This window comes from Macaca nemestrina, chromosome 18 (assembly GCF_043159975.1).
Source record: "Macaca nemestrina isolate mMacNem1 chromosome 18, mMacNem.hap1, whole genome shotgun sequence".
Classification (NCBI taxonomy): Eukaryota; Metazoa; Chordata; class Mammalia; order Primates; family Cercopithecidae; genus Macaca; species Macaca nemestrina.
Window position 1 is genome coordinate 20,968,064 of NC_092142.1, and position 15,642 is coordinate 20,983,705.

The 15,642-nt window shown below is 46.1% G+C and overlaps 2 protein-coding genes and 1 non-coding gene across 6 annotated transcripts in view; all 3 read left to right on the forward strand.

Annotated features, from left to right (window-relative positions):
- LOC105485054 (eukaryotic elongation factor 2 kinase) overlaps positions 1-5,128 on the forward strand; it is an 89,547-nt gene extending 84,419 nt beyond the window's left edge. For all 3 annotated transcript variants that reach the window (XR_011616343.1, XM_071084229.1, XM_071084228.1), the window contains one exon: positions 64-5,128. Coding sequence is in view for 2 of the 3 variants with exons in the window: in XM_071084229.1 (XP_070940330.1) it covers positions 64-173 (110 nt within the window). In the remaining variant the exon portion in view is untranslated. The remainder of the gene's footprint in view (positions 1-63) is intronic.
- An 8,067-nt stretch (positions 5,129-13,195) lies between these two features.
- Positions 13,196-13,277, forward strand: TRNAL-AAG (transfer RNA leucine (anticodon AAG)). The gene has a single exon. It is a non-coding gene; the product is annotated as a tRNA-Leu (tRNA).
- Positions 13,278-13,437: 160 nt separating this feature from the next.
- Positions 13,438-15,642, forward strand: part of LOC105485005 (RNA polymerase III subunit E) — a 37,840-nt gene continuing 35,635 nt past the window's right edge. Inside the window, exons 1-2 of one of the 2 annotated variants that reach the window (XM_011747154.3) lie at positions 13,438-13,591; positions 14,942-15,037. The gene's annotated coding sequence lies outside the window, so the exon portion shown is untranslated. The remainder of the gene's footprint in view (positions 13,592-14,941; positions 15,038-15,642) is intronic. The other variant, XM_011747155.3, reaches the window with a different exon arrangement.

Genomic DNA, 15,642 nt, shown 5'->3' on the forward strand with positions numbered 1-15,642 from the left:
ACCCTGGGCTGGCAAAAACAACAGGTGGTTCACCTCTTTGTGCCCCCTTTTGCTGTCTTTCAGGGGACTTGTATACCCAGGCAGCAGAGGCAGCGATGGAAGCCATGAAGGGCCGGCTGGCCAACCAGTACTACCAAAAGGCTGAAGAGGCCTGGGCCCAGATGGAGGAGTAACCAGGAAAATCACTGCCGGCTAGTCCCAAGCAAAAGGGCTAGGAGGAAAGATTTAAAAAAAAAAAACAAAAAAAAAACTTATTTAGTTTGGGGAGGGAAAGCATTTTTAGTGTGTTGTAAATCAAATTTTGTATTTCATTTTTTGACTCTTGAAAATATCTTTGCTACTTGGCAGCTACCAGCAGAGACTCCATAGCCGTCTCTTAGGGCAGTATTCTGGGGAAGCGGGGCTTGAAAAAAGCAGCCTAATGAACCAACATACCGTTTTGCGGTTCTTTTTTTTTTTTTTTTTTTTTGAGACAGAGTCTCGCTCTGTCACCCAGGCTGGAGTGCAGTGATGTGATCTCAGCTCACTGCAAACTCCACCTCCGCCTCCTGGGTTCAAGCGATTCTACTGCCTCAGCCTCCCAAGTAGCTGGGATTACAGGCGCACACCACCACACTCAGCTAATTTTTGCATTTTTAGTAGAGATGGGGTTTCACCATGTTGGCCAGGCTGGTCTCGAACTCCTAACCTCAGGTGATCCACCCGCTTCAGCCTCCCAAAGTGCTGGGATTACAGGTGTGAGCCACCATGTCTGCCCATTTTGTGGTTCTATTTTCATTTTTATTTCTTTTTTTTTTTTTGTCACGAGATATAAGAAAGTGCTTTTTGCCTTGAATGGACAATTTTAGGGCTCTGCTCACTAGTCTTTTCAGGCTGGACTGAAATCTCAGGCCCATGGAGCCCTGTGTTTTGTGCATCAGGATAAGAAATGAAGCGCTGCACGTTGGCTTTCCAAAGTCATGGGGTGTGTGTTGCTGTGGCTTAGTGCAAAGCGTTCTTTCTCAGAGCATTTAGAGGCATGCATGGCATTTTTTCAGTGGGTGTGAGATTGCACAATACCCAGGCTCCCTTCTACCATGGGGAAGGACCTGCCTATTGGCTGTTTTTTAAACTTCCAGTTTAATTTCCTTCCATAATGCTACTGATTTTCTGGCGTACAGCTGAATTCCGTTTTTTTAAGCATGCTTTCTACGGTGGGCTTTTCAAAACAGGTTTGAATTTTGTATGCACACATTTACTACCTCTAACTCCCACATCAGCTAGTGTGGAAGAGGGGTGCACCTCAAAGCTTTTACACGTAAGGACAGCGGTTTGTAATGTTGGAACCTTTCCTTGGAATGTCGGAGCCTTTTCTCCAAGCAAACACGCCCTGTGCATCTCAGTGGCAGCTTCCACAACGTGACTGCAGTGTCTCTTGTACAGTATTCCTCGGTGTTTCCTTAGCGTCTGGATGTTCTTACGTGAAATCTGCTCCCCAGCCCTGGTCGTTGGCATTTTCTGCTTGAAGTTGGGCTGATTTTCTTGTAATTTGCAGCAGGACGCTTTCAGCAGCAATCCCTTGGGATTTTATCTAAGCTGTTTGAGGATGAGAGGGCAAGAACTATAAATGCTCATTAATTCCCGTAGTCTCCCCAGGGCCAGACAATGGTGATGGTTATTTAATGAGCTTTTCCTTTAAACGGAATTGGGTTCTCACGTTAGTATGATTTCATTTGATGTTTCAATAGCAAAGATGCTGGGTGCAGTGGCTTCTGCCTATAATCTCAGCACTTTGGGGGGCCAAGGTGGGAGGACTGCTTGAGCTCAGGACTTCAAGACCAGCCTGGATAAACATGGCGAGAGACCCTGTCTCTACCAAAAAAAAAAGACAAACTGCTTTGATCAACCCTAAATTCGAAAGCAGCCTCTTTTTCTTTGTTTAAAAGTCAAAACAAAAAAGCAGAGTATAACATACAAACCGTTCTTAACTGTTCATTAAAATGGGTCCTTCAACACCTTAGTGGGGTTTGTTGTTGTGCTTATGCACAGAGACTATTTTCTTTTTATTATTATAATTTTTGAAATAGAGATGGGGTTTCACTGTGTTGCCCAGGCTGGTCTCGAACTCCTGGGCTTAAGTGAGCCTCCTGCCTCAGCCTTCCAAAGTGCTGGGGTTACAGGCAGGAGCCACTGTGCCCAGCCAACACTTTAGTGTTGGCTGCTTTGGAGGCATGAACCCATGCAAGCGGTAGTTCCAAAGTTCAGTGTGTACCCTCAAATGAACAATCAAGCAGGTAAAATTACCCTTGAAAAAAATCCCTTAGACCACCCATAAATGACAGTGACTTTTTCAGTATGGACTCATCATAGCCAGTTTTCCTTTTGAAGTTGGAACTGATCACCCTTTTGTCATCTGTACCAGATCAGTAGTTGGCTTGTGTTACATTTTGTGTGTGTGTGCGCGTGTTTTAAACCAGTGCATATAAATTGTATGTTAAATGTAAGTAACTTTAAGGTGACTTATCTCTTCACAGTAATCAAGCCTCATATAATTCATGCTTTTTAAATTCAGCCAGCCCCCTGCCATCTCTCTGAAATTTTATTATGTAAATAATTTGTGTTCCCTGATCAGTCGTTTAAGTTCTTTGTTGTATGTCATCTCTTCTCTAGCAGGAATTGGCAAACTTTTTTGTAAAGGGGTAGAAAGTGAAGATTTTAGGCTTTGCAGGCCATATGACCTCTGCTGCAAATGCTCAACCCTGCTGTTGTAATGTAAAAGCTGCCACAGACACTGCGTGAACACGAATGAGTGTGGCTGGTGTTCCAATAAAACTTTATTTACGCGAACAGGTAGCCCTCTGGGGCTGTAGTTTGTCAACCCTTGCTCTAACCCTTGACTGAAAGCTACTTTATTAAGCACTGAGGGCAGGATCTATCTCAATTTTGTGCTCCCGAGGGCGCCAAAACACAGTGCTTTGGCATAGAGTAGGCACTCAACAAATGTGTCAACAGATGGAGAGCCAGCGCTAGTCAGTGCATTCACCCTTTGAGGCTCTGGTTTCTCCAAACAATGATTCATTGTCTGGATTGGCTGGAACCGTCACCCCCGCAATTCTATGCCCCACCCACGTGACCTTAATGCCAGTTGCTGGTCTGTTGCTCTTCCGGGTCACCCTCGCAATTCTATGCTCCACCCACCCACGTGACCTTAATGCCAGTTGCTGGTCTGTTGCTCTTCCGGAAGGCGGAGATGGCCTGGATGTAGAGCTAAGCAAATGCTTCTTCAAGGGCCCTTAAGAGTGAAAAAGTAACTTGCAAGAGGTTGAGATCCTTCTCAGCTAGAAGAACTTATTCCACCTTCAAAACCTAGTTTGGGCCGGGTGCAGTGGCTCATGCCTGTAATTCCAGGCTGAGCCTGGAGGCTGAGGCAGGTGGATCACCTGAGTTCAGGAGTTTGAGACCATCCTGGCCAACATGGTGAAACCTCATCTCTACTAAAAATTAAAAAAAAAAAAAAAAAAAAAGCCGGGTGTGGTGGTACACACCTGTGGTCCCAGCTACTCGGGAGGCTGAGGCAGGAGAATCGCTTGAACCCAGGAGGCAGAGTTTGCAGTGAGCTGAGATTGTGCCACTGCACCAGACTGGGAGACAGAGTGAGACTCCATCAAAAACAAAAACAAAAACAAACCCTAGTTTTGTGCCTTCTGAAGATAGTTAGGGCATCTTCTTTTTCCACAAATGCTGGACATGCCAAAAAACAAACCCAAAACCCAGGACATTCCACCCCAACTGGGATGATATCAGAGACCATCTTCAACTGCAAGAAGCAGGTGAAAGTCCAGGAAATTGGCAGAGCCAGGATTATCATCCAGTACTTTCATTTCACAAATGGAGAAACCAAGGTTCTGCCAGCTAGATTTTTTTTTCACAGTATCACTGCTAGCAAGGCACTAAGCTGGAGCTGGGATTTGAGAGCTGCTGCTATTTAGAGGATCTTGGGAATAAAATTTAAAGTTAAACGAGTTTAAAGGCCCTTTCAGTTTTGCTATAGGCAAGAGAAAAAAAAATGAATGAATGGACAGATGGCTTTATGGGTGTAAGAAAGAAGAGAATAAAACTCCCAAACCCCAGTGTTCCTGAATATCTCTTCTCCCGCTGACCAAAGGCACTCTGGGAATTTATCATCAGATGCAACTTTGACCTCCAAGCCAAGTAAACTGCTCTTGTTGCTATTTTAGTGGCTTGTTTTTTTAAGACACAAGGTCTCACTTTGTTACTCAGGCTGGAGTGCAGTGGCATGTTCATAACTCGTAGGCTCAACCTCCTGGGCTTCAGTGATCCTCCTGCCTCAGCCTCTCAAGCAGCTAAAACTACAGGTGTGCACCATCACACCTGGCTAATTTTTTTCTTTTTGAATTGGAGTCTCGCTCTGTCACCCATGTTGGAGTGCAATGGCAGGTCTCGGCTCACTGCAACCGCCGCCTCCCAGGTTCAAGCGATTCTCCCTGTCTTCAGCCTCCCGAATAGCTGGGACTACAGGCACTCGTCGCCACGCCCAGCTAATGTTTGTAGTTTTAGTAGAGATGGGGTTTCACCATGTTGGCCAGGCTGGTCTCGAACTCCTGACCTTAGGTGATCCACCTGCCTCAGCCTCCCGAAGTGCTGGGATTACAGGCGTGAGCCACCGTGCCAAGCCACACCTGGCTATTTTTTTAAATTATTTTTTGCAGAGATGGGGTCTCACTATGTTGCCCAGGCTGGTCTTGAACTCCTTGGCCTCAAGTGATCCTCCCACCTCAGCCTCCCAAAGCGTTGGGATTACAGGCGTGAGCCATTGTACCTGGCCCTGTTTTCGTGGCTTTATTTCCTTTCATCTCAGCACATTTTGTCTGCAGTACTAGATATGTTTTACAAATCAACCAGTGTTTACACAAGTATATGCAACTTGTTTTGGGGGAAAAGGAGACAAAATATGCATATTCTCCGTGTGGATTTGTGCCTCTTAATTGTGTTTCTAGTCTCTAAGGTAACCCTTTAACCTACTCAAGATGGGGCCCAGAGAAGTGGCCCGTGTTACAGATTTATTTTGGCATATGTACTAAGTTCCATTTTCTCTTTACAAATAAAGTGTTTTCTTTCCTGCCTCAGATTCAAATGTCTCCTGGTTAAAAATAATAATAATTTAAATAAATAAATAAATAAATAATGGCCGGGCGCGGCGGCTCACGCCTGTAATCCCAGCGGTTTAGGAGGCCGAGGCGGGCGGGATCACCTGAGGTCGAGAGTTCGAGACCAGCCAGGCCAACATGATGAAACCCTGTCTCTACTAAAAATACAAAAATTGGCCGGGCAAGGTGGCGCACACCTGTAGTCCCATCTGCTCAGGAGGCTGAGACAGGAGAATCGCTTAAATCTGGGAGATGGAAGTTGCACTAAGCTGAGATGATGCCATTGCACTCCAGCCTGGGCAACAAGAGGGAAACTCCATCTCAAAAAAAAAAAAAAAAAAAAAAAGGTCGGGCTTGGTGGCTCACTCCTGTAATCCCAGCACTTTGGGAGCCCGAGGCGGGAGGCCGAGGCGGGTGGATCACGAGGTCAGGAGATTGAGACCATCCTGACTAACACGGTGAAACCCCGTCTCTACTAAAAAATACAAAAAACTAGCCGGGTGAGGTGGCGGGCGCCTGTGGTCCCAGCTACTCGGGAGGCTGAGGCAGGAGAATGGCGTGAACCCAGGAGGCGGAGCTTGCAGTGAGCCGAGATGGCACCACTGCACTCCAGCCTGGGCGACTGAGCGAGACTACATCTCAAAAAAACAAAAAACAAAAAAAGTAGCTGCTGCGGGCAGGGGTCGACCGGAAGACTCATACCCCATCTGAAGGGGGCAGCCATGATTCAACTTCAAATGATTGCCACTGGGAAGTGTGGGCTCAACGTTGTCCCATTTTCCAATGTTTCAAGAGCTGATGAAAACTTTTTTTTTTTTAAATGCAAGGCCTTCTGTTCTTTAACATTTGTAATACATTCTAATAACTTTTAAAAGCCTTCCAGATTTGGCTCGTCTGCTGTCAGTTTGCTTTAGAGAAAGTATTAGAACCTCTCATTTTTTCATTTGTTCATCTATAAAACATAGAGTTTTTCTGTTTATTTTTCAGACAAAGTCTCGCTCTGTTGCTCAGGCTAGAGTGCAGTGGCAAGATCTCCGCTCACTACAACCTCTGCTTCCCAGGTTCAAGTGATCCTCCCACCTCAGACTCCTAGTAGCTGGCATGACAGTATAGGCTTGCTCCACCATGCCTGGCTAATTTCTGTATTTTTAGTAGAGACAGGGTTTTGCCATGTTGGCCAGGCTGGTCTCCAACTCCTGGCCTCAGGTAATCCACTCACCTCGGCCTCCCAAAGTGCTGGGATTATAGGCGTGAGCCACCATGCCCAGCCTAAAGTGCTTTTTTAATCCCAAGTTTAAGAAAATCTTGGTTACCAGTTGATCTTTTGGTTTTAAGCTATTTTTTTTTTTTTAATTTTAAATATTAGCATAACTATGCATGGTAGGTTGAACGTACATATTTAGGTCCACTTGTTCCTAAATCTCCAGTGCAATGACAGGAAGTGGACTTTTTTTTTTTTGTTTGTTTTGTTTTTTTTAAATAGTATAAGCCTGTGAGGATGAAGAGAAAGAGGATTCAACAGCAAGTTTTGGGTGCTGGAAAGTAGGTAAACTGTAATTGAATTAACAGACCCAAGAAGTCTGGATCCTAGATCAGCAGTAGGGAAATCTGAGAAAAGACCCAATTTTCATTGCTGAACAAGCCCTGCAAAGCTGAGAAATTGGCATGAGGCCTGCACAGTGGCTCACGCCTATAATCCCAGCACTTTGGGAGGCTGAGGTGGGCAGATCACTTGAGGTCAGGAGTTCGAGCCCAGCCTGACCAACATGGTGAAACACCATCTCTACTAAAAATATAAAAATTAGCCAGGCTGAGGCGGGAGAATCACTTGAGCCCAGGAGGCAGAGGTTGCAGTGAACCGAGATCACCACTGCACCCCAGCCTGGGTGACAGAACGAGACTCCATTTCAAAAAAAAAAAGAAGTTAATAAAGAAAACTTTTCTGATGGTTTTGTTACAGCATACGTCAAAATGTTATTACAGTCTTGGCCAAGCGTGGTGGCTCACACCTGTAACCCTGGCACTTTGGGAGGCCAAGATGGGAGGATTGCTTGAGGCCAGGAGTTCAAGACCAGCCTGGTCAACATAGTGAAAGCCTATCTCTTAAAAAAAAAAATTGCAGTCTGGCTGCAAGTGTAAACCCACTGGGAATTCAAAGATTCATACTTGGTAGGGACATTTTCTAAAATTTTATTTTTTATTATAGTATACCTAAGTAGATTAAACTGCACACTCTTAAGTATACAGGTCGATGAATTTTTACATTTATACACATCTGTGTCTTAACAACCCAGTTTAAGATATTAGAACCTTTGCAGGACTACAGAAGCCCCCCTGGACTCCCTCCCAGGCAATACACCCTCTCCCCACCCCGAAAAATGTTGGCCACTCTTCTGACCTCTATCTTGATAGAGACATTTTATAGGAGAGAGAATGATTAATCATTGTTAGACAAAATAGAAAAGAATGTTCCGTTAAAGGTCATTGCACTTTTGCCTGACAAATGACCGTCAACTGAGTGAGTAGAATGCTAGTTTCCCAGTGCAAATCTCAATGCTCTTAAATTTCAAAAGAAAAATGCTCAATGCTTGAGCATTTATCAGGAATGCTAGTTTCTCTCCAGAAGGAGGTTCTTACAGAAAGATTTGGTCTCAGGCCAGATTTGGGAGCATTTTCCTTTTAGGGGAGCAAGGGAGAAAAGAATGGAGGGGATCCAGGACTGAGACCCCACACCCACTTCCTCTGTCCACAGCCTAGTGTTTATGATATAGGGACAGGCACACAAAGAATAGTCGGCGTTTCAGCCTATCCCTCCCTTGTCCTGCATCCTGCCGCTGAGACCCTGTAGGTCCAGGGGTTCTGATGCAACATTCTGCATCTCTTGCTGATTGATTTCATGTCTGATTGTCATGAGAAAACTGTGTAAGGGGCTGCTGGACTGTAAGAAACTCTCAAAAGGGTGCTGTGCCTTCCAGGATCAGCTGTTTCCCTGCAGGCTCCCTGTTAACTAAGCATCCCACTCAGTATGTGTTCGTAGGAAGAGACTTGAATTGCTCCAGAATGTTCTAGCAGAAATATCTCAGCCTTAGGAGTTCAAGATCAGCCCTGGTGATATAGCGAGACCCCTGTCTCTGTGGAAAAAAAAAAGTTTTTAAGTAGCCAGGCATGGTGTCACGTTCCTGCAGTCCCAGCTACTAAGGAGGCTAAGATGGGAGGATCGCTTTAGCACAGGAGGTCAAGGCTGCAGTGAGCAATGATTGTGCCGCTGCACTCCAGCCTGGGCAACAGAGCAAGAACTTGCCAAAAAAAAAAAAAAAAAAAATTTACTGGCTGGGCGCGGTGGTTCACGCCTGTAATCCCAGTACTTTGGGAGGGCCAGGCGGGCCGATCACAAGGCCAGGAGATCGAGACCATCCTGGCTAACACGATGAAAACCCGTCTCTACTAAATATACAAAAAATTAGCCGGGCATGGTGGCGGGCGCCTGTAGTCCCAGCTACTGGGGAGGCTGAGGCAGAAGAATGGCGTGAACCCAGGAGGCGGAGCTTGCAGTGAGCCAAGATCGCGCCACTGCACTCCAGACTGGGCCACAGAGCGAGACTCTGTCTCAAAAAAAAAAAAAAAAAATAAAATAAATAAAATACACACAAAGACACACACACACACACACACACACACACACACCCCTTCATTTGAGCCTTTGCCATGCAAGGGGGAGGGGGTTATTGTTTACAGCTGACAGCTACCAAGTAGCACTGGGCTTTAGCAGAGAAAGGGAATTTATTACAATGATAAAGGGATGCCTCCAAGAGTGGACAACCCATTGGGCCTTGGAAATGGTCTGGAGCTGGAAGTCAGAAAACCATCAGGATTTCCCTGACTCTGCTCTTCTCACTCTCTCATTCCCTCTTTTTCTATGCACTGGCTTTTGTCTACCTCTCCAACTCACCTCACAGAATATAGCCATGAGAAATCCCCCTTTCTTCCTAGTTTTAGCCAGCCTCAGAGACTAATTCCAATGCAACACGGTCAAATTAACAAATCAGGCCAGGCGAGGGGCCTCACGCCTGTAATCCTAACACTTTGGGAAGCCGAGGCTCGCAGATCGCTTGAGGTCAGGAGTTCGAAACCAGCCTGCCCAACATGGTGAAGCCCCATCTCTAATAAAAATACAAAAAAATTAGCCCGGCATGGTGGCGTGCATCTGTAATCCCAACTACTTGGGAGGCTGAGGCAGGATAATTGCTTGCACCTGGGAGGCGGAGGTTGCAGTGAGCCGAGATCACGCCACTGCATTCCAGCCTAGGCAATGGATCCAGACTGTTTCAAAAAACAAAACAAAAAAACAAACAAACAAGAAAAACAAATCAGTAACTCACTGAGTCTCAGTTCACATTTTCAAGAGATAATTTGATTGGTCCAACCTGAATCCTACGTCCACCAAAGAAGGTAGAACCCACTAACCATGGCTGTGGGGGTGGGGCATGCAGCACAAAGGTGGCTGCCAGGGACCCACTCTCTGACTGGTCAGGCAGTTCCTAGAAAAATCAGACTGGGCAAAGATGCTAGCAATTATCCTTCACTGTGAGGATATTTCCTTTTGGAAAATCCAGTACCCAACTCACAAAGTCCTTCCTGGTACTAAAATACCACGACAAACACTCCTCTATTGACTTCAAGGGGTTATTCCTCAATCAGCTTTGAACTCCCCACAATGCCTAGCCTGTGTCTTCAATCATGGCTGCTTCTGTATTTTTTTTTAATGTCTTGAAGAGCGACAAACTCTACTAGCACAAGAAAATCTTTGCATATCATTACATATGTTAAAGGTAGACAAATGGCCAGGTGTGGTGGCTCACTCCTGTAATTCTAGCACTTTGGGAAGCTGAGGCAGGAGGATAGCTTGAGACCAGCCTAAGCAGCATAGCAAGACCAGGTCCTTACAAAAAATACAAAAGTTAGCCCAGTGTGGTGGCGCATGCCTCTAGTCCCAGCTACTTGTGAGGCTGAGATGGGAGGATCACTTGAGCCCAGGATGTCAAGGCTGCAGTGAGCTGTGATCATACCACTGCACTCCAACCTGGGCAACAGAGCAAGACCCCATCTCTCTTAAAAAAAAAAAAAAAAAAAAAAAGGTGGATGGAGAGGGGGAAAAGCCAGGCTAAGGAGGGATTGAAAAGGAAAGATATAAAATGTCCAAATGTTAGGGGTGTGTACCAACTGAATATTAGCCAGAAACTTGAATCGTGACCCTGAAAAATCTAATACCAGTCAATGCAAAATGAGAATTCTACTTAAAAAGTGTGATTTATATAGTTTTTGATGTGTGTAAAGCATCACCAGCATTAGCAGAGTTCCTGCCTAATTCCCCCATTCAGTCTCCTTAAGCATTGACTCCACTCCCTGTGTTGAACAGCATAATGGAGAAAGTAACCCATGTTAATGACAGAGGGAAAGAGAAACGATAGAGAATGATAGAGGAGAAAACTTCAGATATGAGGGAGATTTGAGAGTTCTTACACCAATAAATGTGAAAAATCAAGTAATGGGCTTTGTTTTCCCAGAAAATGACAACTTGCCAAAATTGACTTAGGAAGAAATAGAAAACATGAGAAGAAATAGAAAAAAAAAAAAAAGTCATCAAAAATCATATACTTTGGCAAAATGGAAAAATATATGCATATCTATATCTATATAGAGAGGGTCTCCTCTCTCACCCAGGCTAGAGTGCAGTGCCTGAATCTCGGCTCACTGCAGCCTTGACCTCCCTGGCTCAAGGGATTTTCTGACCTTGGCCTCCCAAGTAGCTGAGACTACAGGCATACGCCACCGTGCCCAGCTAATTTCTTTTCTTTTGCTTTTTGGTAGAGACAAGGTTTCTCAACGTTGCTTAGGCTGGTCTTGAACTTCTGGCGTCGAGCGATCCTGCCACCTCAGTCTCCCAAAGTGCTAGGATTACAGGAGTGAGCCACCAAGACCAGCCTATTATTAATATTATTATAATATAATACTAGGTAAAGTATAAATATAGTCTAGCAATTTCATTTCTAGTGTATACCCTAGAGAAATGTCCATACACAAGACAAGGAGCCATGTGCAAGGGTACTTCCTGCCATATCGTGCGTAATGACAAAAATTTAGTTACAACTTAAAAGTTGTTCATGGCATGGAATGAATGAATTAGATCTATAGGCATCGTAACAGACCTCAAAAACACAATGTTGGGCCTGGCACAGTGGCTCATGCCTGTAATCTCAGCTACTTGGGAAACTGAAGTAGGAGAATGACTTGAGCCCAGGAGATCTAGGCTACTATTGTGCCACTGTACTCTAACCTGGGTGACAGAGCAAGACTCTCTTAAAATAATAATAATAATACTGTTGAAATGAGAAAAGCAAGTTTTAGATATCAGTACAATGTGCTAACTTATATAAATGAAAAACAAACAGATAACCATTTTATGTGTTATTCATAAGTTTTATATGTAAAAATGTAAGAAATTATTGGAAAGATACACATCAAATTCATGACGGTTATAGACAGGGGAGAATGTTTGGGAGGGGACTTTATTTTTATTTGTAACGGTCTAATAATTTCTATTTGTAATAGTGTGATCTATTTTTCTTTATTTATTTTTGAGACGGAGTTTCACACTGTCGCCCAGGCTAGAGTGCAGTGGCGGAATCTCGGCTCACAGCAACCTCCGCTTCCCAGGTTCAAGCGATTCTCCTGCCTCAGCCTCCCAAGTAGCTGGGATTACGGGCGCGTGCCACCACGCCAGGCTAAATTTATATTTTTAGTAAAGACGCTTGAACCCAGGAGGCGAAGGATGCAGTGAGCGGAGACCACAGCACTGCACCCCAGCCTGGACAAGAGCGAGACTCCATCTCAAAAAAAAAAAAAAAAAAAAAAAAAGAGAGAGAGAGAAAAGAAAAAAGAAAAGAAAAGAAAAAAGCCACAATAATGATAGTCATTAATTTAATGCCAGGTGGTGGCACTATGGATGATGATTTTTTTTCTTTGTAATTTTTGTACATTTTTGTACAAAAGATATATAGTGTTTTAGTCCATTTTCTGTTGCTTATAACAGAATACCTGAAACTGGGTAATCTGTAAAGAAAAGGAAGTTACTTATTACAGTTATGGAGGCTGATAAGTCCAAGCGCAAGAGTGTGCATCTGACGAGGGCCTTCTTGCTGGTGGGGTACCCCTGCAGAGTCCTCAGGCAGTACAAGCCATCATATGGAGGGGGTGCTGAGCTGTTCACTTGCTAGCTCAGGTCTAGCACTTATAAAGCTCCCACTTATAAAGCCATCAGTCCCCCTCCCAAGATAACCTATTAATCCATTAACCCATGAATCCATGAATAGATTAATCCATTCATGAGGGCTCCACCCTCATGATCTAATCACCTCTTAAAGGGCCCACCACACAATACTGCCACATTGGGGATTAAATTTCCAACACATGAAATTTGGGGGACACATTCAAACCATAGTACATATTAAACTGATAATAATGGTTACTTAACCTCTGCGGAGGGGCCTAGGATGCGAGTCAAGAGTCAAAGAGCATTTGTACCTTATCTGCAAAGTTTAAATATTTTACAATAATTCGTGTGTTATTTGTGTAAGTAAAAATGTAAACACATAATTTCTCAGAGACAACTGCCCAGACCAGCCCCCGGGTTTGGCCGTCAGATCCCCTAGGGCGTGTTTCTGATCAGATCGATTTCTTCTCCCGGAGACACGCAATCCGGGTCGTATGGATTACTTGTGAGTTAACCAGGGGTCTCCAGGGTAACCATCCATCTCAGAGTACAGTTTCTAAAAATGAGTTTTGCTCTAATACCTATTCGGAACAAACCTGGGTCTAAAAACTGGAGCAAGTGTTTATTTTCCAGCACACGGCTTTTTAAAATAATTCTATAGGGATCAGCTTGAACACACGTTAAACAAAAAAACCTCAGCGAAAACGCCTCGCGAGTTCCAGATGAAATGCGAATGCAAAAGCATTAAGTAGCGTTCGGCAAATACTCTCTTCAGCTGGGTAGCGTGGCCGAGCGGTCTAAGGCGCTGGATTAAGGCTCCAGTCTCTTCGGGGGCGTGGGTTCGAATCCCACCGCTGCCAGGGTTGGTTTCCTTTTGTTCCCCGCTGCATACACGCCCGGCTGTTTTGCGCGTGCCATCAGCGCCCCCTGCTGCAGGGCGGGGCTCACGGCCTGCATGAATGGCGCGGCGGAGGGGGCGGAGCCGTGTGCGCCGGGGCGGGGCATTGTGGGTAAGAGGAAGCTCTGGGGCCGGCCCGCTCCCCCCACGTGTCCGCCGGAGTTTCTCCACCAGCAACATGGCCGCCGCCTGAGAGGAGAGCCGGGCCGCCGCCGCCTCTGCAGCCCGCGGGTAACTGGGCGGTTGCCGCCGTCCGCGCTCGGCCCCCGCGGAGAGGTGAGTCCCATCTTGGCAGCGCCCGAGCTGGGGCTTGAGCCGGACCGCACTCATGACGTGGGTCTGGGCTAGATTCCCGAGTAGGCCAAGGAGGCCCGCGCCGCGCCGTGCTGAGGGACTGGGGGCCTCTCGGGACTCGGGCGGGAGGAGGGGCAGCCGGCTCCAGGCCGACCCCGGACTCCTACTTCCCCGACCCGACACCTGGGAGTTGGGGAGGCCGCGGCCGACACTGCTGGCGGTGACTCAGGGTCCTGCCGACCTGCCCCACCCGGGCCTGGGGGTCATCCTACGGAAGGAACACCTGTCCTCGGCGTCGGGTGTGGTGGCGGCTCGCGGCAGGGACTGCGTGGTGGGCGTGAGAAGGGGTCCTGACCACCCGCGAGGGAGCAGAAACCCATTGGACAGCGAGGCTCGGGGTCGGCGGCCCGCCCCGATGGGCAGGGAGGGCACCTGCGCCTGCCGGAGCCCCCTCTTCGCAGCTGAACCGGATTAGCTTCTGCCTGGCGAGGCCTGGGATTCCTCATTCATTTATTCAGGCAACCATTCAGTGTTTACTGAGCCAACTCTGTGCTCCGGATACGGCCCTGACCATTCGGTCCGAGGAGGTGTCAGTAAACAAACAAGGTCGTTCCTTTGGGTTAGCTTTAGAATTCCTTGGGCTTGGAGGCGGAAAGAAGAGATCTTAGCGATCTCAACAGTTCCTCATCTGTGAAATGGGGATAATAGAAATTCCTACCTCATAGGGTTGTGGTGATGGCTCATTAGAAACCAGGTGACGCTCCTGCTTGCAGCGTTTTTACCCGCCTACATTGGCAGAAAACATGTTGTCAAGTAATAACGAACCTTCCCATAGGTTACGTTTATTACCGTCTTTACTCCTCCCCGCAGCTGTCTGTAGGTCGGTACTTAGTTTCCCTACTTTAGGGATGAAAATAGGGAAGAATACCAGAGGTGGACAACTCAAGTAGGTCACAGATACGAAGCAGCTGCGGTGGGATTTGAACCCGCGTAGTTTTGCTCCGGAGTTCAGGCTCTTACCCACTTAACCATACTGCCTTTTATTGAAGATCTGTGCAGTATACTGGTTAAGAATAAGAATAAGGATCTTTGACATCAACGAGACCCTAGTTTCTGTCCTGATTCCACCTCGGATGAGTTACTTCTCTCTCAACCTCAGTCTCCTCATTTCCAAATTGAAGATGATAAATCTCTATTAATAGGGCTAATGAGAAGATTAAATATAAAGTATTCTTTGTACTATATTGAGTGTCAACTTCGTGCCAGGCACTGTTCTAGGTATTGAGAGAACTAGCAGTGGATATATATATTTTTTTAATCTTCATTTCATAGTTGAGGAAACTGAAGCACTGAGAAGCCTTCATGGAGCTTACATTCTATTGCAGAAGACAACACCTGAGCAAATAGACCAGGTAGTTCCAGATTAAGGTGAGACCCATTAAGGAAAGAAAATAGAGATGTGGTAGTGCCTGGGAGGAAGTTGGGGGAGGCTTTTAAAATAGGGTGGCCAGGGAACCTATCCTCTCCTGCAGGCGGTGATGATATTTAATAAAAAGGAGCAACCTTGGAAATCCCTGTGGGGGAATAGATGATGTGCAAAGGACCTTGGGTGGACTGGGGCTTGGCTTGGTGGAGGCCCAGCAAGTGGCTACCAGCCTGGATGGTCAGGGGAAGTCAGAGACAAGATCATGTAGGGCCTTAGGCGGCTCATGGAAAGGAGTTTGGGTTTTGTTTTATGTGACAGTGACAGTTGACAGGTTTTAGGCAGGGAAATAATGATTTACATTTTTTTTTTTTTTAAGATGAAGTCTTGCTGTGTTACCCAGGCTCGAGTGCAGTGGCAAGATCTCAGCTCACTGCAACCTCTGCCTCCTGGGTTCAAACGATTCTTCTGCCTCAGCCTCCCAAGTAGCTGGGATTACAGGTGTGCATCACCACACCCGGCTGATTTTTGTATTTTTAGTGGAGACGGGGTTTCACCTTATTGGCCAGGCTGTTCTGGAACTCCTGACCTCAGGTGATCTGCCTGCCTC